Source organism: Pelodiscus sinensis, chromosome 2, assembly GCF_049634645.1.
Source record: "Pelodiscus sinensis isolate JC-2024 chromosome 2, ASM4963464v1, whole genome shotgun sequence".
In the NCBI taxonomy this organism is placed as follows: domain Eukaryota; kingdom Metazoa; phylum Chordata; order Testudines; family Trionychidae; genus Pelodiscus; species Pelodiscus sinensis.
Window position 1 is genome coordinate 171953511 of NC_134712.1, and position 25569 is coordinate 171979079.

Below are 25569 nucleotides of genomic sequence, written 5' to 3' on the forward strand. Positions count from 1 at the left end.
AGAACATTCACCCTTCCTCTCAAGGAAAGATCACTCTTCCTATTGATGAGGCAATAATGGAGGTATCTGATGATATTTGGCAGACATGCACCTCCATCCAACCAACCTGCAAAAAAGTGGTCAGAAAGGACTTTGTCCCCCCCAAGGATTTGGATTTTCTTTTTTCGTATCTCCAGCCAAACTCACTGGTGATGGATGCAACGAACCAATGCTCCAAGTCTCCCCAGATCAAATCTGCAAGCAATGAAAAAGAGTGCAAGAAGCTAGACATCTTTGGCAAGGAGACCTACTCATAAGCCACACTGCAGCTTAGAATAGCAAACTATTCTGCACTGCTAGCTAACCATGACTTTGACAATTTCTCTAAGCTGGCTGAACTCATGGAACATCTGCCTGACTCCAAGAGGCCCATTCTCCAGGCAATCATCTATGAGGGACACACTATCACCCCTACTGCTCTACTAGCAGCCATAGATGTTGCTGATGCAACGGCCAGAGCAACGGCCACCACTGTCATGATGAGGAGAACCTCATGGTTACATGCAGCGGGGGTGCCGAAATAGCTACAGATGAAAGTGGAAGACCCTCCTTTCAATAAACAAAAGCTGTTTGCAGCAAACACAGATAAGATCCTGCACAGCAGCAAGGACTCTTGCACCACACTTCACATCCTTGGCATGTACACACCACCATACTGGAGAAAGTACACTCCTTAGAACAGAAATAGGGACAGCTACTACATCTGCTCTTAGCAATGGCCATACGAGTATAACCAATCCAGGCAGCAGCCCCAGAAGAAGCGCCCACCTCAAGCATGCTTCTCTGGATCACAGACCACCAAACAGCAGATCTGAGGAATTGGTCAAGGGTTTGCCTGACCTTCCCAACCAACCAGTGTCAAGAGACACTAAGCCAGAAACACAGCATTACCCACAGATTATACCCCTTTTTCCAACACTGGGACTCATTAATATCAGATCGGTGGGTGCTAAGAGATCATCCAAATGGGATACTCCATACCCTTCATGTCCCTTCCGCCTACCTCCCCTTCTTCCACGTCCCTCTTCAGGGACCCCTCTCACAAGACTCTTCTCAGGCAAGAAATTGACCACCTCTTTCAAATAGGCACAGTAGAGAGGGTAGAGGGAAGTGGGTTCTGTTTGACCTACTTTCTCACCCAAAAGCATACAGGAGGTTGGATGCCGATTTTGGATCTTTGCAAGCTAAACAAATTTCCTATGCAGTCAGCATTTCAAGATGGTCACACTGGCTTCAATAATTCTAGCACTGGACAAGGGGGGGACTGGTTTGCAGCCCTCGACCTACAAGACACATACTTCCACATCATTGATACATCCCTCACACAGATGTTACCTCCGTTTCATGTTTAGGGATGACCATTTTCAGTATACGGTTCTCCCCTTTGCAGTTTCTTCGGTCCCCCACATTTTCTCAAAGGTACTCACAGTTTGTCTTTGGCAACAGGGGGTCATTGTCTTTCCATATCTCGACCATTGCCTCATCAGGTGTCGATCATGAGCAGAGACATACGAGATGGTCTCCAAGATAAGACACCTGTTTGATTACCTCTGACTCATAATAAACGAACAGAAGTCAACTTGCGAACTGACTCAAGACATTGAATTCATTCTATATCAGCCCGGGCATACTTTCCAAACCAACAATTCAATGCACTCCGGGACCTAGCAACTACTCTAGCCATGAACCAGTCGTCTACTGTGCATACCTGCCTCCAATTGTTGGGCCACATGGCAACTACTATGTATGTTATCTAGTATGAGCGTCTCCACTTCCACACTAAGCAGCACTGGCTGACTTCCATCTACAAGCCTTCACAGCACTTTCTTGGGAAGTGAGTCACCATCCCAGCATGTGTACTAGACTCTCTCAAGTGGTGGACTTTATACCACAGCCTCTTCGTAGGCGTTCCCTACCTGTAGCCCAAGCCAACAGTACAAATTACCACAGATGCCTCACTAATAGGATGGGGAGCACACATGCAACAACACACAGTGCAGGAAAGGGGGTCACTGCATGAAGCATTACCTTCTCAAACTCCAAACAGTCAGGATCATTATTATCAAAGGTGGAATTTGCCAAGCGCCAAATTTTAACTTCACATTGAAAACTATGAGGCCTCAAAGCTATAACTGAGCATAGAATTGGGGCCTGCAAGATTGTTCTTATGGTAATGATATATAAACAGGAAATAACAGCATGACTTGGAAATCTCATGGTGAGTTTTTGGGGTTCACAGTTAGTACAGATTTCAAAATAACCAGTCCCTTATTTTGAAATAACAAGTGGAGCGTCCAAACTACCAAGTCTGTTACTTTAAAATAATTGGCTGGTTATTTTGAAATCTGTACTCCTGCTATCCTCAGAACATGCTATTTTGATTTTATTTCAGGAGTTATTTCAAATGTAATTATTTTGAAATAATTTCCTAGTGTAGACATGCCTTAGGAATAAGCATAATTTTAATTGCAAATTTGCTTCATTTATTTATTCAGTCATTGAGATTCTATATAGAACCCTATAATGCGAATTCTGAAATCACTGCTCAGAGTGAAACTTCACTTAAGTGATTCAGATTATTCTTCAGAAACTGTGTAGGAGTGAAGGAGCAATTCGTTTAGCTAACTAAGATTCTGAGCTGTGTGTTTTTTTGAGGGAAAAAAATCCCTACATACTTAGCAGAGCTACTTAGCCTTACTTTTCCCCCCACTCAGTCAATTTAACTACTTTTCCCTGTGGGCTCACACGTGGAAATGTGATTATTTGAGATACACACACTCCTCGAGTTGTGAGCACGTGGGCCTGGATGCACAAAACCAGTTAGGCGTTGTGACGCTGATAGTCATGGTGCCTAGAAAATTGCTCTGATTCATAAAGTCCTGAGTTAGGCATTTTAGACCAGAGTCCATTAAAAGCCAGCATGTTAGGCAGAAACTGCCTAAACTAGCCAATGGAAGATGCTGACTAGAGGCGCCTGTGCTCAGCTCCACTCCACTTATGGAGATAGGTAGAGCCCTGTGGTTTTTGTGAATGTGAGATGATAGAAAATAAAATGGAAAAACTATGATTAAAATGATAAACTCACTCTGAAGTGCCAGCTCTTATGACTCCTGATTCCTTTCTGGATACTGTAACCTGGCACATGGGGTCACAGCACCACTCAAGTTTGGCCCAGCTATCACACCCTCAGATTTGAATAAGTAGTATTGTGAGTTGGTCAGTGAGAAGAAGACAATTCTGTTGACATTAGAATGGATTATTTATTTCTTAGAGAAAGTCCCAGGAAAAGGACAAAGACTCGTCCCAATGTTTTTGTTTTAGCCTACTCTGTGTTAGTGCGCATGCTCAAGTATGCATTTCCTAACAGCTGGGTTACCAGAGGGTTATTAAAGGAAATTTTCCTACTGTTATATAGGAAAGCGTTAGGTTTGTGTTGTTTGGAAAAGAGAAGACTGAGAAGGGACATCATAACTTTTAAGTACCTAAAATGGTGTTACAAGGAGGAGGGAGAAAATTATTCTCCTTAATCTCTCAAGATAGGACAAGAAGCAGTGGGCTTAAATTACAGCAAGGAAAGTTTAGGGTAAATACTAGGGAAAACTTTGTCAGGGTGTCTAGGGAGGTTGTGGAATCCCCATCATTGGAGATATTTAAAAGCAGGTTAGATAAACATCTGACAAGGGTGATCTAGATGGTGCTTGGTTCTGCTGTGAGTGCAAGGGATTAGACTTGATAGTCTCGCAAGGTCTCTTCCAATTCTAGTATTCTATGATTCTATATGTTTTCTCTAGGAAGTTCCCCAGCTCTAGAGGATAGCTAATGGCAAGACGTCTTTTAAAGTGTACATAAACTAGTAGATCTTGATCTTGCTCCAATTTTTAAAATATGGTTATATTTGATAAAATATTCCTAAAGAAAAGAAAGAATTAAAAATTAAGTTATGTTTATATAGTGTCTTTTATTCAAAGGATTCTAAAGCACCATTGAAATCCATCCATCTCTGGAATAGCTTAGAAAGGAGCAAACCAAACTCTGGATAGTAGTAAGAGAAGGAGAAAATAAAAAGTAGTGCTGGTTAAGAAGCTGTGCTTGGTATCTCTTTGCAAACCACAATCTGAGAATATTATTTTATCTCTAGTAGAGCTTCTACCTAATGAAGTCACTATTGCCACTGTATTTGTTGATCCATTTATAATTTAGAGGAATCTGTTTTTCATTTTTTATCTATTACTGAAAGACAATTTCTATTTGGAAGCTTTACTGGTAGTCTCAGGAAAGATCAACAAATGTATGTATATGGAGACTGAGCAGTACTTCAACTGTTTCTTCCATGCCAGAGTTGAGCTACATTAACAATTAGTGAAGTATGTATTGCCACTGTCTGTATTATAACTTTTCTGGTAACAGGGATTTTCAGTCTTCAGAGTTGTTTTCCAGCTACTTTCACCATCACTAAATTTATATTGAAATTTATATACTCTGTAAGTATTAGCAAACAAGGATAAAATTATTTACAGATATATATTACAGTCTTGCAGGATTGGTTAATGCAACATTACCTACAGAAAAATTAGACTCCAGAACCACAGGTAGGTAATGTAACGAATGTGGCTTCATAGGATATGTCTACACTAGCCCCCTAGTTCGAACTAGGGCGGTTAATGTAGGCATTCGAACTTGCAAATGAAGCCCGAGATTTAAATATCCCAGGCTTCATTTTCATGTTCCCGGGCGGGCGCCATTTTTAAATCCCCTTAGTTCGAACTGACTGTCCGCGGCCACACGCGGCAGTCAGAAGTTAATCCGAACTAAGTCCTTAGTTCAGATTAACTGTTACTCCTCCTGCAATGAGGTGTAACAGTTAATTCGAACTAAGGATTTAGTTCGGATTAACTTCTTACTGCCGCGTGTAGCCGCGGACAGTCAGTTCGAACTAAGGGGATTTAAAAATGGCGCCCGACCGGGAACATGCAAATGAAGCCTGGGATATTTAAATCCTGGGCTTCATTTTCAAATTCGAATGCCTACATTAGCCACTCTAGTTCAAACTAGGGGGCTAGTGTAGACATACACTTAGGCCTTCATAGTCATCAAGAGGGAATAGAATTGCCAACCTTTTGTGTTCCCAAAGTATGGTCCTTAAAAATATTAGCTAAAGGAAAACTGCCATTAACTAAAGCAGTGTTAAAAAATACTTACACTGATTAGGTCAATAAGAAGGGAGCAAAATGATGAGACACATTTCAATATGACAGTACATTATAGTTGGCAGTACCTGTTACTTACGCTGAAAGTAATCCATGTTATAATCTGCAGGAAGAATGTTTTGGGAAAGTAGAAGCCAAACAAATAAACACTTCTGTGATTAAAATTTGTCTGCTAGTATCTTTTCCTTCATAATAGTCCCCCGAGAAAACTTCTTGGTCAACTTCATGAAGTTCTCTGTTGAGCTAGAGGGGGTACGCAGTAGCGATTGTAGCTACCAGTATGAGTCTTGAACAAGCAGATTTATTAGTTGACAAAACTTTTTAACCTCCATGCCTGCACACTCCTTTAAAATGAAAGTTCTGTGGATATTAGAAGTTTAGGTAGTCATGTATTTTCACTCAGGTCCAAACCTGAAGCACTTTGTACTGTATGCTCTCCACATAATACCCTGTAGGACCCTATTGATCAGTAATGCTTGCTGAGATGTACAAGCCAGCAATAGGTATGTGTGTTTTAATCAATACCTCTATGGTGAGAGTTATACAGGCAACATAATACATCCACAGAAAGGTGCTGGTTTGCCATAGCTTGATACTGAGGTCTCTTTATCTTCAGGAGAGGTACAGCATAGACAGTAGAAATGTCCCTACACCACAATTTGGAATAATAAAAATAATCACTTGTGTGAGGGTAAATCATCCAAACTGCCTGTTCTGACCTTGGACTGTCACTTTTGCAAGGGTCTGGACAGAGCCTTTCATTCTACTTCTGCATTGCCTTGAGATGGAATTTGCCTTATCTGTTCAGAGATGTGGCTGGTGAAGCAACTGGCTCAGTTGATTCATTGACTTTATTTCATTTTCTTCAGAGGCATTATCGGAGCCATACCCCATTTTGTTCTGCTTTGATATAATCTTTTTGCAGATGAATCACCCTTTTCCCTTGGCAGCTTCATGTATTGTGACTGACTCTGACCTTGCACTGCTCTGAGGCTTCCGTAACAACATTGACTTTGGCGACGTTACTCCTGACTTACACGAGTTTAAATAAATCAGTAGAGGGTCCTCTGAGTATTAATTTCATTCAGTCTGAAAAAAATTCTCAGCTTCTGCTAATAGAGATGACTGGTAAAGAGAGACAGGTGGCACCAGCCATGTGACCAATTTCCCCTTTCTCCCCAGCCTGGGGAAGGGCCAGGACAACCCCCTCTGTCCCAGGCCCTGCCTCTTCTTGCCTCTGCTGCCCTCCCTTTCTGCCCCACCTCTCCCCTGCTTTTGCTCTCCTGCTACCCTGTGTTGTCCCCTGAGTGAAGCATGCCAGGGAACTAGTGGGCCTGGGAGGCCAGCCTCCCCTGCTGCCCTCACTGGCAGTAGTGGGAGAAGCGAAGCATTGCAGCTCCAGCTCACTCTGCTCCTCCAGCCATGTCTCTTTGCTTCCTGCTGATGTGTGCAGGGGCAGAGATGTAAGCTGAGGCTGCGTTTTTCTGCTTCCCCTGACCTGCCTGGGAATGTGGGGAGAGTGTGGTGGTGGGCCCCTGCTATGGGTGCCAGATGCCCAGAGACTCTGGCTGGTGGTCTCTTGCCATGCATGCTCATGGTGTCTGCTAATACGTTATTTCACATAAGATAAAAAGACAGTTTAGGGGAGTAATGCATTCCAAAGTAGATGGATTTACATGAATAACACTCACTGAATGGGATCCTTATATCGTTCGCCAGAACATCAGTGCAAGGAGAAATGAAGCTGAATTTGAGTCAGCTCTGTATTAACACAGTCTGGCAGAGCACCTGAACCCCTGTTATAGGCCATCCACACTGGATATCCAACAAGAATGAATGCAGCATCAGTCATTGCTGCCTTCACTAGGCAGATAGCCACTGTCATTCTGGCTATCTTTGTAGAAAGGCAGGTTCTTGTGACTTTCCACTGAACAGCTATCTGTTACAAAGGTTTATCCCAGTCCCGCAAGTTCCAACATTCTCCTTTCAGATCAGATTTCTCCTGTAATGAGATTAATTTGGTAGCCTTGTAGCCTGGGGGTGAAGTATAATTTATGTGGGTATGACTCACCAATCTGACTAGAAGATTCTAGGTTTTATCCTCCTTCCCCAGGTCACAAAGGTTGAGGGCTATAAAGCTCTATTTCTGGAGGTGGATCTGGGGAACTACAACAGCAGCCACGCTCACAATAAGGATAGTACCAAATTAAAACAATTTTCCACTGTGACTGGTATTAAAATGGCAAACAAAACAAAGCATACAGCTCTGATCACACAGATTGATTCAATCACCACCGAGGGTAGCATTAACAAAGTTTGGTTACATAATGGTACTTATGTAAGTACACAAAATAAGTTATCTAACATAATACCATACTTACATACCCTTTTCGCAGAAGACCGAGCATGGAAAGGCCACCGTTGAGTGAAAGGTGAAGTATGGAAAATTTAAAAGAAAAGAAACTTAGAAAGAATAGAAACAAAGAGCTTTGATATGAAGGAAAGAGATACTTATTACGGAAAAAGATTTCCCATATCTCAACTACTGCTATAGCTTTTTATGGGTCTTTTTGTGTCATTAACACCCAGCCTCTAATGGCCATAAGATTTCCGCAGCCTGAGATTTTGTGGGTGTTTGCACTTGATTAGATGGTGATATTGGGACATCTTTTGAATATGCATGAATAAGATCATCCGATGCCCCTCTTGGATGCGTTCCCTGACATGAAAAAAGTGGGAACCTGCGCTTAGGTGCAAGGCCTTCTGTTTCCTTGATCAGGATATCAGTTTGGCTAGGTCTTGCAGTTTTGGACCTATTGTAGGTCTCACTAGGCACTGATCTTACTCTATCTGTGTACTGACCCAAATGAAGATTTTGCCACAAAGCCTTCCACAATTTCTAAAGAGATATTAAAGATATTTAGTTTAATTTCTGAAAGATACTAACCCTTACTTATCACACTACCCTACTGGTAAAGCCAACTCATACATGATAAGTCTCATAGGTCTTGCATTACTGGCATTACTAAAATAGAGTAAGAGGGATAAGAGAGGAAAGTGTATAGATTTGCAGGCTACAGCCTGTCCCCACCCTTCCCTGCATGTATGCAAATGAGACAACTGCAGAGGGAGCTGCTGTTCATTCCTGACCATTTCTGCTTGCTAACTCAAGCTCACATGAATATTGATGATTCTAATCAACAGTGGATTCTGGTAACATTTTCAAAAGAGTCTTCAATCTGCCTCTAATTAATGACTTGTGCTATTGTGTGTCCTAACTACCTGATCTTGGGTGGGAGGGAAGTGCAAACAGGTAGACGTTTAAATGCTCTAATTTGTGATTGCATATTACAGGCTGTTTAGGAAAACTTAGCTTTAAAGTGTCAATTCCTTCCCCTCGCAGCTTTGATGATCAGCAGCAACAGACTTTGTTTTTGTAACACTGGATGGAAATGCAGGCATACCATAATTTATTGCTATATGGCTGCAGCTGTTGGTGGCAGGGTTTTGTTTTTTCTTTAAATCACAGACATGCGTGTACACAGCTGTTCCTTTAACTACATTGTTTTCAACCATAAGATGCAAATTCTAGGTCTAGAAACAAAATCAGTAACTTGGTTTGCATATGTGTAAAGTGACTGTAATGGGATTGCAGGTGTGGAAACTACAACACCAATAAAGAATAATGCTCTTTGAAGTACAAGCAACTTTCTTTTTCCCGATGCTTCCCTGTAATACTGAAAGGTTTTCTAATGCAGTAGTTTTCAATCTTTTTTTCATTTGTGGACTCTGAAAATATTTCAGATGGTAATGACCCCTTTGGAAATCTTAGATGTAGTCAGCAGACCCCCAGGGGTTTGTGGACCAGAAGTTGAAAACCACTGCTCTAATGCAGTATACTGAGCTCAGATGAAAAGAGTGTGATGTGAATCATTTTTAATGATAGAAATCCACAAGTGATTAGAAGATGAAATGTGAGTCAAATGCAAACAGCACCGTAATGTAAGTCCACCTCTGTTAAGGACACATTAAAATTAGAGCTGGCTGGAAAACCATTTTCTGTTGGAAAATGTAGTTGAAATCACAGTGCTTTGTGAAATCATGTAATGTTGTCTAAATTTTGCCAAGAAGTAAAGAAGGGATAAGGACATTCTGATAGTGAGATACAGGGTGTTTGATCATTTTCTGAACTTTTGATTTTTTTCCTTTTAAAATGACTGTTTGTTTAGAATTTTTAAAAATATTCTTAAAATAAATTATATTAAATATTGCAGTAGATCACAAATTAATCTTTTAAAAAAAATCACAGAAAATTTTGAAGCTTTAGGTTTTTGTTCTGAATTGGAATGAAAACAAATTTGAAATCTGAAAATAGTGCATAAAACAGAAGTTCCATTCTCTGCTTAGCTGTAATTAAAATGTGTTCTATAGAACTCGATAACTTCAAGTTACTATGACCTTTGCTGTTTGTATGTCACACCATTGTGAACATCAGTAGTAGACAAAAATCCATGAAGTCTTGATGCTTCTGTTTGTGAATTTTTTGTTCTTCTACTTTTATGTGTGAGGATTCTAATAAATGCATTTTCACACAGGAAAGCCTAAACTAAATATTTTCAAATTTTAAAAACTAATTATCCAGAAATGTAATTAGTCCAATATTGCTCATTGTCTGAAAACTTCTCACAGGACATGAGTATGGAAGAGAAATTGTTGTACACAAATCTAAAGATAGCAGAGGGTTTACCATTTGGCAACCAGGACAGGGTCCATTCCTTCAATTCAAAATAAAATGGCATGACATTCCATGTGTAACTGCTACCGGGTGGATTTGAACCTGGAACCAATGGAACTTATAGTGTAGGAGCTTCTACCATTTGAGCTAAAAGCCAGCTGCTTCTCAGCTTAGGCTATAGAGGTCTCTTGTTTGTATCTGTTGCTGTGGTCTCAGTGCCACTGCATGGGACAATGACCCACAGTAGGTGTGTGGGTTACATATGCATTTTCTGATTTTTCTGATTTTTATTTTAAGTAATATTTTTTAAAATAATACCTTTTTACTTTGTTATTCTGGGCCTGTCACACACAAAGCAGCAATACGAACGGGAGCATTCATACATGTGCACGCGCACACATGCTGTGCCTGCCCCTGCTTCAACTGAAGCTATTCGCAAAAATCCCAAACCACCATTGCCATCAATTTAAGCGTAACTGGGCCCTCTTTATCTTGCATTGACATCACAGCTATATATGATTTGTTTCAGCAGATCAACACTGGTGTCAAAACAAAGGGTTATTAGATTTGCAGTTTTCCCATTGCAGAGATTACTGTGCCTTAACTTCTGATACTTGAATGCTTCTGATTTGGCATTACTAGTCTATTCTTTCTGGAGATTTTACAAGGGGCTGGCCTCCTTATCTCACTTTTATTTGTTTTCCCTGCAGGAGAAAATACAAGAAAACATCACAGAGGTAAGAATAAGTCACAGAAGGCTTAGAAGGAGTTTGTAAGTCGACTGTCCTTAGAGCGGTTGAAGAAAGAATGTCCTTTCATGTATTGTTTTTAATGTATTTAATGTATTGGTTTTGCACATAATGGGAGATGTGTAAAAGACCCTCTCTGAGACACAATCATAGAATCATAGAATCATAGGATTGGAAGGGACCTCAAGAGGTCATCGAGTCCAGCCCCCTGCCCTCAAGGCAGGACCAAGCTCCGTCTACACCATCCCTGACAGATGTCTATCTAACCTGTTCTTAAATATCTCCAGAAAGGGAGATTCCACCACCTCCCTTGGCAATTTATTCCAATATTTGACCACCCTGACAGTTAGGAATTTTTTCCTAATGTCCAATCTAAACCTCCCCTGCTGCACTTTAAGCCCATTACTCCTTGTCCTGTCCTCAGTAACCAAGAGGAACAAATTTTCTCCTTCCTCCTTGTGACACCCTATTAGATATTTGAAAACCGCTATCATGTCACCCCTTAATCTTCTTTTTTCCAAGCTGAACAAGCCCAGTTCATGAAGCCTGGCTTCATAGGTCATGTTCTCTAAACCTTTAATCATTCTTGTCGCTCTTCTCTGTACCCTTTCCAATTTCTCCACATCTTTCTTGAAATGTGGCGCCCAGAACTGGACACAGTACTCCAGCTGAGGCCTAACCAGTGCAGAGTAGAGCGGCAGAATGACTTCACGAGTTTTGCTTACAACACACCTGTTGATACAACCTAGAATCATATTTGCTTTTTTTGCAACAGCGTCACACTGTTGACTCATATTCAACTTGTGGTCCACTATGACCCCTAGATCCCTTTCCGCCATGCTCCTTCCTAGACAGTCGCTTCCCATCTTGTATGTATGGAACTGATTGTTCCTTCCTAAGTGGAGCACTTTGCATTTCTCTTTATTAAACCTCATCCTGTTTACCTCTGACCATTTCTCTAACTTGCTAAGGTCATTTTGAATTATGTCCCAATCCTGTACTTATTACTCAAAACTCCCATTGAAGTGTGGAGTTAGTGGAAGTGTTGTCAGAATAAGGACTGGAGGATTTGTTTGTGAGCCCAAACACATTTTTTTCAATTCCTTTGACAAGATCTGCCTGTTCTTTCTTTTATCAGTACATATGCAGTAATAAAAACATTGATTTGTTGGCTTTGAGTCTTGCAGGTGGTATGTGCCTTTGCAGGAGACCAAAGGAAGATTGGGATCCCATTGATAAACAGACCCTTTTACTGTTATAAAAGATCTAGTTACCTTAATGTGGCCCTGTAGTAGGAAAGCCTAATCATAGTTCTCTGATTTGTTGCTCTCTAAAGAGCAATTATTTTTGTTTGCACTTGTTTGCTTTCAGATTGTGTGCTGTGCAGTGGTGACTCTAATTCATGGAGGTTAGGTCCATCAATGGCTATTAGCCAGGATGGGTAGGAATGGTGTTCCTAGCCTTTGTTTCTCTGGAGGTGGGTGACAGGGGAGGGATCACATGAGGATTACCTGTAGTGCCCCCTCCCTCTGGGGCATCTGGTATTGGCCACTGTCAGCAGACAGGATACTGGGCTGGATGGACCATTGCTCTGACCCAGTATGGCTGTTCTTATGTTCTTAATGTTTTAGAGTGGGACACTGCAATTTTCCATTAACACTGTACCAGGTTATAAATTAGGGGCTTAATCTTTCAAAGGGTGCTGTGCATCCTTAATTCCCATTGGCTTGTGTGAGAGTTGAGGGCCCTTTGCACTGTGAAGGATTGAGCCCTGAAGGTGCTTCTGAATGTGCTTCCTGGTGCTATTTTGTGGCTTATTCCAGTGAGATCCTCTTGCTACTGCATTGGACACTTCTGTATTGGACTATGCAATTGTACTCCCTGCACATTGTGGGGCACTGGAACAGCTGCTGTGGATGTGATCATCTGAGAGAGCTACTGTGCTCAGTAAACAGCTGTTAATGGTGTCCAACCAGTTCTGAAGCAGTAGCCACTATAGCGAACTAGCCACGTTCAACTGGCCAAATAGCCACATTGTTCCAGCCAACTAGCCACACTACCAGGTGGCTAGTGGCTAGCATGTTGGACACCATGGACGAGTCTACACAGCAGGGCTAAACTCGAAATAAGTTATGCAACTTGAGCTACGCAGTTAGCACATTTTGACTTTTGTCACTGTCTGCACTGCAGTTATTTTGAAATAGAGCACTCTTCCCCTGACTTCCCTTATTCCTCATAATATGAGGTTTACAGGAATCGGAGTAAGAAGCCCATTATTTTGAGTTTATTTAGCAATAATGGGCTTGCTATGTAGACGTGCACTACGTTATTTTGGAATAACTAACATTATTCCAAAATAACGCTACTGTTCAGGACATAGTCCATGGGTGTAGAGAATTGGAATAAAAATAAATGTATGTTTCCAACTGGGCTGATGCCACAGTAATAGAACCCATACTGTTTGTTTGTCTTCAGTTGAGCTGTATTTCTCTCATGTTTCACTTTCTGCTGGTTTGATCCACTAGTTAATTATGTACATGATGTGCCTGCAGCAGGAGGTGCTTGGCTGCTTGTGAGATGATTTGTGGGGAGCAGAAAATAATTTCCTAGAAGTTGAATGATCTTTGCACTATGCACATATTTTGTATTGCTTGTATTGATTTGAGAAAAAAATCTAATTCGTGTGTTTTCTATACATGTTACTATGGCATTGAAGTGAGTGGGTTTGCTCAGGCGGTGGGTTTTTTGTATGGGGAGTTTCTGAAGCAGTAGCCACTATAGTGAACTAACCACACTCAACTGGCCAAATAGCCACATTGTTCCAACCAACTAGCCACACCCAAATGTGGCTAGTGGCTAGCATACCACAGTGTGCATCAGAAGGGAGGTAAATTATAGTTCATAGAAATTATTGTTGTATTTATCAACTTAACTGAAATGTGCAAGAGATATTATGGCATTGTGTTTTTGGTAATCCATCTATAGTTATTCCTCCTGCTCACCACTAATGTACGTTACATTTTATGCCATTTGGGATTGTTGTTCTATTAGTTTGATTTCTCTCTGCATGTTTCCTGTGTGAAGTTTATGTCTTGAGCTGTTATCAATGTCTGTTGGCTGGTGAGATCCATAGTTTCGGCAACAGGATAGATGTGCTTTGTGCCTTGTGTTATGAGACAACTGGTACTGACCCCATGATGGTAGGATGTCATTGAAGGAGCCTGTACATAGTAATTACGAAACATCTATTAATGATTACCTTTCTTAGCAAGTGATGGATGTCAGCCAGAAAACTGTGTACTATAGCAAGTTCTTCTTTGTGCCTGGAAATCTGGCTCTGCCTGCCTGTAGAGCAAAATGGCTGGCTTTGAGCTTGTCTAGCATTTGCCACCCGCTGTGTGACAAAAGTATCACACTGCAAAGGAAATTATATGTATATCTGAGCCAGAAGTTTAATGTGCTCTGGTACTAACAGGAAAGGATGCTGCAGGATGGAAATAAATTAATGCTACAAAGTGGCATGAATCTGTTGAATGGGGATTTCCAAAAATATGGAAATGATTTGATTCCAGTCTTCAGCCTTGATTTCCTTCCTTTATTCATTAATCATGTCTCTTTCTTTTTCTTCCGCACAAAAGAATCTGTGATTTTAAATGTCACCAAACCCAGAAGGGCAACAGCTGTACTCGTCATTTGTTCACTTTTGCATCTAGTTTCACATGATTCTCTATTGGTAGTAGCATTGTTAACTATTAATTATTTATATATTGATGTATAGATTGTTGCAGCAGTTAAAATGTTGGATGTAAATCCAAATATATATTAGATTTTGTTCTCTTTTACCTTTTATGTATGATGAATTCAAATAATATTTACATTTAGTTGGGAATTTTTGATGAGATGCGTTTTCATCAGAAAATGCTGATTTGCCAAAAACTCTCTAGTTTTTTGCAACAAATTTTGAAAGGTCACAGTTTCAGTCTGATGCTGAATGAAACCAGATGCCAAAACCTTGACATTTTTCACCAGATGGATGTATTTTTTTTCCAACGAGCCCTAATAATATTAGAGTATGAAAAATTTTCAAGTGTTGTTAAATTGTTGTATTCACACCAAGCCCTCAAGACTGAAACTGTTATGCATCTGTTCACCCTAATATACTGTATTTTGTACACAAACTACACTGATTTACAATTCCTACAAAGCTTTAGGAACTGTCAAATTGTTTATTCACTGGCCAAGGTCGGTTGCTTGAGAAGTCCTATTCAGACAAAAGAAACCGTAATGACATTATCACATCTCATTCAATGCCATATTCGCCATGCAATAAGCCACAGCTTGAATTGTTCTCTTGAGTGATTATTTTTTCAAATGTAGATAATCATATGAAGTACTATCTTGGTGTGTCTATCTGGGTTCTTGTATGGCCTTCATCACTATATTATCTGAGCCACATTAGAACTGTAATGTGGTATTACAAATACAGACTCTTGCAATAACTGCAGTAACTCAAATGCTTTAAAAAACTACTGTGGATTGATGTAATTTTCATCATAAACTTGGAAGTTCCATAGATATCTATAATCAAATACAATAGTCTCAAATTAGTACCTGAACTAATGAGCTATGAGGCAAATTAATCACTGCAGAGCCAGAGACGCAGGTTATTTTAATCCATATATAAGCCATCTATCATCTTTACATCTAGTTAACCTGGAGTTAGTGAAGATTAGATATAAGACTAGCTTGTTACCTAAGTTATTTTACAGAGTAGATAACCAAATAACAAGCACAGAGGCAGAAACTCTCAGAACAGTCAGATCCCAAGTTGTTTTCATGTTTTTTATATAGTTTTAAAAACCTAAATGGCAGGACTGTTCTATTTCATTATTGAGACAGAATTACACTCATATCACCCAACTGTATAAAACTTGACCTTGTGAAGTGCTCATTACCTCTTTAGAGTTGCTTAGTGTCCTCAATTACTATAGAAGTTTATGGAGATTTAGGGCTCACAGCACCTTTCAGGTAGCACTGAGCAGATATCTGCTTGATTGGATTGAATAATCAGTTTAGGTAAAATTCACCCTTTTATAGTGGACTCACCATGAGGGCTGTGTACTTCATAACTCCATTTAAGTTCTGAAAATGAGACATAAATGGTGCATACTCCTTTTTATTGGCCCTGTGCACTGGGTACATATTGCCATAATTTGTCCACAAGAATAACGCAAACATGGTCTGGCCTATTTAGAATATTGCATTGTCATTTTGATTATGTTGCATATTGTCTACTTGTCTAATTTGGCTTTCTGTATATGGTATCCTGACGCAAATACCACTCTTTCACAGTGAACTCATTCTACCTAACTCAATAGTAGTAAAACTTAAGACAGTTTGTCCATCAGTTTGTTTTTAATTAGCTGATAGTGCTGCATAGAAGGTACAATGTAAGACAGATATTATTAGGCTACATAAAAATGTGGCTGTGAGGTGGAAAAAAAAAAGCTGTGTAATTAGGGATGTGAATGGTTAAGCAGTAAACCTCACCCTTAATGTGTGAGACTTACTAGTTCTGCTTAACCAGCAGGGATTGGAGAAGCTCCCTGCCCTCTGTGGGCAGGGGGCTGCTCCAGCCTTGAGGGGCCCACTGCAGGGGCTTCTTTGGCCAGCCAGCCAGAACAGCTCGTGTTCATGGTGGGCCTGGCCTGGTCCTCCTGCTACAGACGCGGGCTGCATTGGCCAGCTGACAGGAGAACCCTTGTCCACAAAAGGGGAGCCATTCCAGCACGGTTGCCAAGGGCGGGAGAGGGGAGGGTGGGGTGGCTTTCCAACCCAGCCATGCTGGAGCAGCCCCCGTACCTTCCTTTAATTGGTTGACTGGATAAATAATGTGTAACCAGTTAACCAATTAAATGGGATTTTACATTTCTTTTTGTAATAAGATCCAGGTAGCAATGTCACTCACAAAAATGTAGTCTGGCTGCTTCTCAATCTACATGCCAAATTTCAGTGGTGTTTTGATCATGCAGCTGGAATGGCACTCCGGATCGCTTCTGCAGCCATTGTACTGATGGAATATGGGATCACTGCTTAAAAGTGGCCTGGCCAGGGCTCTGCAGGAGAGCCCTGCAAATCCGTGGATATATGCTTTATATCCGCAGGTATCTGCATCCGTGAATGTGGATACAGATATCCGCAACTCATTTTTTGTGGATACAGATGTGGATACAATTTTTGTATTTGTACAGGACTTTATTCTGCAGCTTGTGGAACTTTAACTTCTCCTATCTGCCCAGCTGGCGAAACTGCCTTGGGTTGGTTTCCTTAGAGTCTTTTCTCTTCTTCTTAGCTGTCTGTGGCACTTTGCTTGTAGAGATGGACAGGGTGGGTGCTTGCTGTTTAATCAGGGAAGCAGAGAGTGAATATGTGTGAGAGGTACTCACTTCAGCATTGTTTTAATACTCATTTCCTTCCTGTTTCCATGAAATTGGAAAAACATCTTTCAGGCTTGTTTAAATTTAGTTTGGTCGTTATCATTCAGGCATTTGCTCCATGACTTTGGGAGCTAATATCACCCACCTTGTCTCTCGTATCCTGGGACTAATACTGCTACAGCTGTATTGCCTAAACACTGCGGGTACATCTACACTAGCTCGTTAGTTCGAGCTAGGTAGGGTAATGAGGGCAAGCCGAGTTGCAAATGAAGCCCGGGATTTAAATATCCCGGGCTTCATTTGCAACTCGGCTTGCCCTCATTACCCTACCTAGCTCGAACTAACGAGCTAGTGTAGTCATACCCTGCCAGTTGTTAATTAATTCTACATTAATAGAAATATTCTATACTTGAATGGCCCCTTACATTAGTAATTAGTTTTGTAAAGTCATTTGATTCTAAATTGATATGTAAAGCATTTCACCATTTACAAAGCAATGCTGTTAGGAACTTTGCAGTTTAACATACTTGCAAGTATGTGTTTCACAAAGGTTTGCCTTTTCCACATTTAAGAAATTAACAACAGGTTTACAACGTTTTTAAACAGTTTCAGCTACTCATATTTTTGCAGAAGCAGAAAAGAAAAGAGTTAGTATAGGCCCACTTTATTCCAAAATCTACTGCTCTGATAACCCAACCCTACATTCCTTTTCAAAATCAAATCTTTTCCTAAAATAGGAATGTTTTACGTGGTTTCTCTCCTACATTTGTACCAACTGGTACTGTATCTTATACAAAGGGAGATGTCCTGGTCTAGAATAAACACATGTGGGCTTTCTCTCATGGTGCAACTTCTTTAGAGTTACAATCTGTTTGCTATTACAAATTTTATACAAAGCACATATTTCAGTAACTAATGCTTCTTGAAGCATAGCGCAAAACAAAATGGTATAAAGTTAAAGCAAAGCAAGTTTTATGTAGCACTTTTAGGATAAGACATTTGGTTTTATAGCTACAAGGGAAGGGGTAGTTATCTTCCTAACACTTGCTGGTCCTTGGGAGATAGAAGCAGTAGCCTCCTGAAATTTCTTTAACCAGCCTGAACATTTTATAGCACAACTAGTAAAACGTAAATTGAATTGTTCTGTTTTCAAGCATCTTGGCTATAGCATACTCATGTTAAAGACACACAAAAGTCAGTACAGTAATTACCTAATACTAAAAGCCATTTTTTGCTTCACTACTGAAGCCTGATTACCACAAGCACAACAGTCACACTGGCCATATAAAAAGTCAAACATCAAAAAAAATAACCTGAAGTTTTTCCTCTCTAATGTTTTTTACTTATACTATTCAGGGTTACTCCTAAAACTACATATTAGATGGGCATAGGCAAGATATTGTCCTAAAGAAGCATGCAAATATTTAGTCCTTTAAGTATCTAATTTTGGGTAATTGCTTATGTATGTGCCTATTGAAATTTTGGTCTAGTATAATGTTCTTTGACTAAATCTTTTCCCTTAATACCTTTAGGATATGTTACCATGCGTACTGTTGCCCTGGGAAGATGCATGGCGTTAAATCAGATCTTAATCTGAGTGAAGCAATGGAGAAAAAAAAAGAAAGAAATACTGTGTGAGTTTAAGGAAGTTGCTTATTTAAAGGGTGGACATGGAAACATTTGTCAGTTTGAAACTCTGCAAACCGGGACTCTCTGGTCCAGCAATGTCCATGGTCCTGTAGGACTGTGGATGTTCCAGGTCCAGAGAGTCCCAATGGAGGCTAGGAGCCCTGGGGGCTGGCAGAGCTGTTGGCACTGAGATGCCAGCGGGGCTAGGAGCCTGGATCCCTACAGGTGGGATGCCCAGCATGCTACAGCTGGGCTCCTTGGCAGGGCTGGCATCCTGGCATGCTGGGAGCTGGACTGCTCAGCATAGCAGGCAAGAGGGAGCAGGGACCAGCCGGGCAGTGGGGCTTGTGGCGAGTCCAGATCTAGGGTGGATTGGTAGCAGGGGGGGCCAGATATGGCCTCCCTTGGTCTGGCAAGATCCCTCTTCTGGGACTGGTCAAGTCCCGAGGGTGCCAGACCAGGGAGGTCCAACCTGTAATATGTTTCAAAAATATCAGCATGACTTTGAATAAGTCTTGGCAGGCGGCATTTTGTTTCATTTGACAATATCCCTAGTCCAGTATTACTGAGTTCTGACATTATTTCATTTCTATAGCTTATCTACTGACCTTGCGAAGTTATCTTAATTACAAATTTAAAAACTCCCTAATTCCTTAAGCTCTGCAAGTAATTAGAATGTGGCTCAGCTCCAATTAAGTAAGGGGAAAGGTTGAGTGTTCAGGAAGAGCTTCCACTGCCCTAAAACATCATCACCATGTGTGTGAGGGAACGGGTGAAGGAAAAGCATAGCTTCAGATCTTCCACCTCTCAGCCCCCATCGTTGCTGGTTTAAAGTGGTTTCCATCATATGGAATTTGGTTTGGTTCAATGGCTCGCAGCACCCCCATTACGGACATTGTTGCAGCACCTTTGCCAGGCCCTTTGTTAATAGCTGTAGACTAGGGTGTGTCTGTGAAGCTGGACTCTATACAGGCTGTGAGCACTTTATACACAGTGTCTGGAATCCTCCCCTACCTTCCCCAGCTAAGGTGATGAAATCTTTCCTTAATAACATCACAGCTGATCAAATCCTTCTGGCAGTAATCAGAGACTGCTGTCTTCAGAAAAAGACTACAGACTTGAGAAATGAAAATCATCTCTGCAGAGCAGTGGAATCTGTATTCAGAATGTGCAGTGAATGGAAAAAGATAGGAGATTTTTAGAATACACTGAAAGCCAAAGCAACTACCCAAATGTGATTAAACAGTAACCAGTTTCCCTCACGCTAACAATTGTTACCATATTCCCTTTTTTAAAACCTTAGAAAAATGTCTATTTAACGTGCTCTTAAATATCTCCAGTGATGGAGATTCCTCAACCTCCCTAGGCAATTTATTTCAGTGTTTAACCACCCTGACAGTTAGGAAGTTTTTCCTAATGTCCAACCTAAACCTCCCTTGCTGCAGTTTAAGCCCATTGCTTCTTGTCTATCCTCAGAGGCCTAGGAGAACAATTTGTCTCCCTCCTCCTTGTGACAGCCTTTTAGAAACCTGAAAACTGCTATCATGTCCCCTCTAAGTCTTCTCCTTTCCAAACTACAGAATTTCACCCATGGCAACTTCATCTACAAACTTAGCTTTCAAAGCTTCTGGACTGCAGTTTCAAAAGTTTGGGTCAAATTCTGGCTAGTACTTGGAAACAGATGTAATATCCTCCTCCCAAAATGAGTGCATTTGATGCTGCAGAATCACAGAAGCAAGAAAAGAAAAAGAGTAGGGCTGTCAATTTAATCACAGTTAACTCACGAAATTAAACGTGACTAATCATTTGGGTATTTTTCACCATTTTCAAATACACTAATTTCAATGACAACACAGAATACAAAGTGTACACAGCTCTCTTTATATTATTTTTATTACATATTTGTACTCTACAAATACTATAGAACAATATCTTTATTGTGAAAGGACAACTTACAAATGTAGGAGGGTTTGGTTACATAATTGCACTCAAAAACAGAACAATGTAAAACTTTAGAGCCTACAGGTCCATTCAGTCCTACTTCTAGTTCTGCAAACTGTTAAGACAAACAAGTTTGCTTACATTTATGGCAGGTAATGTTGCTTGCTCTTATTTAGAATGTCACTTTAAAGTGAGAATAGGAATTTGCATGGCATTTTTTGTAGATGGCATTGAAAAGTATTTATGTGCCAGGTATGTTAAACATTTTCATATGTTGGCCACCATTCCAGAAGATGTGCTTCCGTGCTGATGATGCTTGTTAAAAGGATGAATTAAATACATTTGTGACTGAACTCCTTGGGGGAGAGTTGTCTCCTTCTCAATTTTATCTGCATTCTGTGGTATGTTTCATATTCTGGCAATCTTGAATGATTACCCAGCATATATTTTTTTGTTTTAAAAACACTTTAAGTGAAGTTCTGACAACATTCAAAGAAGGTGCAGGTTTAACCTCTAAAAACCTTGCTGGACCAGAGAGTCCTGGTTGGCAAGGTTCAGAAGCACAGCCTGGGCTGGGCTGGTGGTGGCGAGCCCAGCTCCAGTGGAGTCAGCACACTGGAGAGCACAGCCATGGCTGGGGCTGGCAGCAAGGAGCGCAGTCCCATCCGGGGCTGGAGGTAGTGGGGCTGGCGGCTAGGAGTGCAGCCCCTGGCAGGGCTGGCACGGTGAGGAGTGCAGGCCCAGAAGGGCATGACTAGAAGCACAGCCTGGCCAGGGCTGGTGGCAGGGAGCACAGTCCCAGCTGTTGCTGGAGAGAGCTGGACATGCATCTCGGGTCAGCGCCATGGGGAGGCAGGGTACAGTTCTGGCCAGGGATGGAGAGATGGGGGATGCAGCCCTGATCATAGCTGGCAGGGTAGGGGTGTCTAGATGCAGCGAGGCAGGCGGCAGGAAGCCTACAGCCATGTAGGGAGCTTTAACCTCCCCTCGTCTGGTAAACTCCATGATTCGGGACCTCTCAGGTCCCTAGAGTGCCAGACAAGAGAGGTCTGACCTGTAACAATGTGAGATTTCTAAAAATATAGTTATTAATGGAAACAATGCCAAGAACTAAGAAAATGCAGACACTAACCTACCTGTTAGCAGAGGCTTGGTAAAGACAATTTTACTTTTAGGGCTTACTTTTCTTTATGGTGTATTTTCTTTATATACTGGTACTGTTCACAATATATCTGCTTTGGAGTCTGAAACAAAATGATGTTCAACGCTTGACTCAGGGTATGTCTACACTAGCCCCCTAGATTGATGTAGGGAGGCTAATGAGGACGACCGAAATTGCAAATGAAGCGCGGGATTTAAATATTCCGCGCTTGATTTGCGTGTTCCTGGCCGGTCGCCATTTTAGAAATTGACTAGCCCGAAGTAACTGCCCGCGTCTACATCCGGCAGTGAAATGGGATTCCGAAATAAAGCCCTAAATCAAATTAACTGGTAAACCTCATTGCAGGAGGAATACCAGATAATTCGATTTAGGGCTTTATTTTGGAATCCTGTTTCACTGCTGCGCGTAGACATGGGCAGTTACTTCAGGCTAGTCAATTTCTAAAATGGCGACCAGCCGGGAACATGCAAATCAAGTGCGGGATATTTAAATCCCGCGCTTCATTTGCAATTTCGGTCGCCCTCATTAGCCTCCCTAGATCGAGCTAGGGGGCTAGTGTAGACATACTCTCCAAGTTTAAGAATCTGAAATCCCTTCCAAAATCTGAGGGGGACAAGGTATGGAGCATGCTTTCAGAAATCTTAGAAGAGCAACACTCTGATGTGGGAACTATAGAATCTGAGCCATCAAAAAAGAAATACACTTTCTGCTGGTAGCATCTCACTCACCTGATGAAAATGAACATAACATCAGTCGGTATTGCACTGGAGTGTTATTGAGCAGAACCCATCATTAGCACAGGTGCATATCCCCTGGTTGTTAAAGCATGAAGGGACATACAAATCTTTACCATATCTGGCACATAAATATCTTGTGACACCAACTACAACAGTGCCGTTAGAACTCTTATTCTCACTTTCATGTGACACTGTAAATAAGAAGCAAGCAGGATTATCTCCTACAAATGAGAACAAATTTGTTTATCTGAGTGACTGGCTGAACAAGAATGTGCTCAGGTTTTACATTGTTTTATTTTTAATTCAGGTTTTTTTATACATAATTTTATATTTGGACGTTCAACTTCCATGATCTATAAAGTGAGCTTTGTGCTTTGTATTGTGTGTTGTAATTGAAATTAATACATTTGAAAATGTAGAAAACATGAAAAAATGTAAATAAATGAGATTCTATTATTGTTTAACAGCATGATTGTGTAATTAATCATGATTAATTTTTTTAAGCACTTGACAGCCCTAAACAGCCCCATTGTTTCATAAGAAATAACTTCTGTTCTGTGTCACAGAATCTGGTTCTCTTCTGACCTATTGTGAATTGAAAATCAGGCCTAAGCTTTTTTGAGTTGTAAAATAATATATGTGGATAAAAATATTATATTCAGTATTTGATCATTAAACTCTTCTTGTGATAGGAAAACTTCAGCAATTAATTAAAGGGTCAGTAAAATGAGCCTCCAGAGATATAGATGCTTCTTTAACACTCCTGAGTCTGCCAAGTTGGGCTGGAGCAATCTGATAACAGGGGAAAAAGCAGTTTCATGAGACTCCCCATGCTGTCTGCTTCTGTCTTCATTTTTGAATTGCTGTCTAGAGGTCTGAAGAAAGGCAATTTGAGAGTTGATTTTCACCACTTATATATAATGGTGACTGACACTATAAATAGTTGTCAGATTAGATGAGGACTAACCTTTGTTTTTGTGCCCTTCTGTTTCTGCCAGTTGGAGCCAGGATATATGGAAGTGTAAAAATGGAAAGTAATGGGGAAGAAAAGTTAACAGAACCTTACTATACCTGAAAATGTTTCATTGTGACTTTTTTTTGAGTTTTGGGATCAAGTTCAGGTTGGCATTTGTTTGATCAAAGTGGTTTGCCATATTCTTGGAGTGTGCAGTTTTCTTCCTTTACATATATTGAACATATATCTGCCTTAGGTAAATGCATATTAAATGTTCCACTGTAATTTTAGTCATTTTCAGATCCTTTATCCTTTATACAGTGTTTTGAGAATTGGATTATTAGGAACTTCTGTGTGTGTCCGAGAAAAAGGAGAGTCTATCACAGTATTTAATTTATACATAATTTCTCTGAGATGGATAGTGGAAACATGATAATGAGCTCAGTTAAAAACTTTCCATTATGACCCATGATTTCTTCAGAGATAATTTTCCTATTAGGCAAGTCCATTATTTTTATCTCTAAGAAATGAAATGCTCAAAAATAGTTTTGTTAGTTATAAAGTCTGCAAAATCTATTTCATAAAAATGAGGTAAAATTTGCTGGTCAGATTTCTAGAAAAAAATGCCTAGAACTGAGGAGATATAGACACTAACCTATCCTTTGGCAGAAACTTTGTCAAGATAATTATGGTATATTTTCTTTATATACTGCCACTGTTTGCAATATGTCTGCATTGGTGTTTGAAACAAAACGTTCAGAAAACCAATAAAAACAAGAACATTTTAGTGACATTATTTCTTTCTCCATTTATATCTACAACATCCTCTCACTCAAGCATTGTTTCCTATTCCCTTCACACTAGCAGATTTTCCCCTCCCTGCATTGTCTCCTGCTTTGGCCTTTCTTCTTTTTACTCCGCAAGGGAGACAAACTCTGCTTTTTACTCCCCGAGTCATCCCGTATACCCCCTTCCTAGTCTGCTGAAAGAAAAAAGGCAGCAAAATAAATGGGAAATTGTTGGCTCTGGGAGGTCAATAAGGAAACTCATTGTTTTTATGTCATGTCACCATGCATTGTTTTTGAGCATCCTGCAGTCTCTGGGGAATTCAATGAAAAAGAAAGACGACAAAAATTTTACTGAATGATAAATTAGTTCTGATTCTTAAGCCAATGATCACATGAGCGCTGGACCAACTTCTTGTTCTTACAGTACGGGGTGGGGGAGAGGGGTGGGAGGGTTAGTTAGTCTATTAACCTTACCATTTTGCCTTAGTAATGTAAGAGCTGGAGCAACTTCTAGGCAAGTTTTGAAGCACTAGTTAATTAAAAAAAAATGGTTAAGTTATTCTAACATACAGCAATTCTGAGGTGAATTCAAGCCTCCAATGTCTTTGCTCTGTCTCAAATTTGATTTGAATTGGTAATGAATTGTTTTAACCCTCTCTAGTTCAGCAGTCCAGCTGAAAGATTGAATTGTTTGTGGGGGAGGGAGACAGAGAGAAAGGGAAAATAAGTGAGTGATTGACACTATTCATGGAACTAAAGAGTCAATGAACTTTCACGTCTGGAAGCTCCTCTTGGAATGGAGGAAATAAATGTTACCCTGCTCAAATTCCTAGATTTCAAATTATGTCTCACTTTGTAATTGTGCCCATCTAGCATGTGTTGGAGAGGACTCTCAAATGACCTCATGAGTAGTTAGTGAAAATACATTCTTAAAATGCTCCCACCAAATGGAAAGAAGATCTCTGGTGATTTCTCTGTCTCTGGTTGAGTTCACCCCTTCCTGGGATTAATTATCTCTTGGGGCATATAAGAACATTTCTGACAAGCACATTTTACACTTTTGATACGGAGCAGATTGGAGCAAATGGCAGACTTTTGTTAAACGATGTCCTGGAGACGTGAAGAAACTCACCCCCTTTTCCCCACTTCATACAAGGTGTTCTTTGTCTTGTCTTATTTCAGTTTATGTA

At 40.5% G+C, this 25569-nt stretch overlaps 1 protein-coding gene across 9 annotated transcripts in view; it reads left to right on the top strand.

The window, feature by feature from the left end:
- PDE1C (phosphodiesterase 1C) overlaps positions 1 to 25569 on the top strand; it is a 442200-nt gene that overhangs the window by 171970 nt on the left and 244661 nt on the right. For 6 of the 9 annotated variants that reach the window (XM_075921776.1, XM_075921778.1, XM_075921782.1 and 3 more), the window contains one exon: positions 10692 to 10718. The exons of 2 other annotated variants lie outside the window; for them this stretch is intronic. In XM_075921776.1, coding sequence (XP_075777891.1) covers positions 10692 to 10718 — 27 coding nt within the window. Of the gene's footprint in view, positions 1 to 8418; positions 8460 to 10691; positions 10719 to 25569 lie in introns of those variants that run through there. One more of the 9 variants, XM_075921783.1, reaches the window with a different exon arrangement.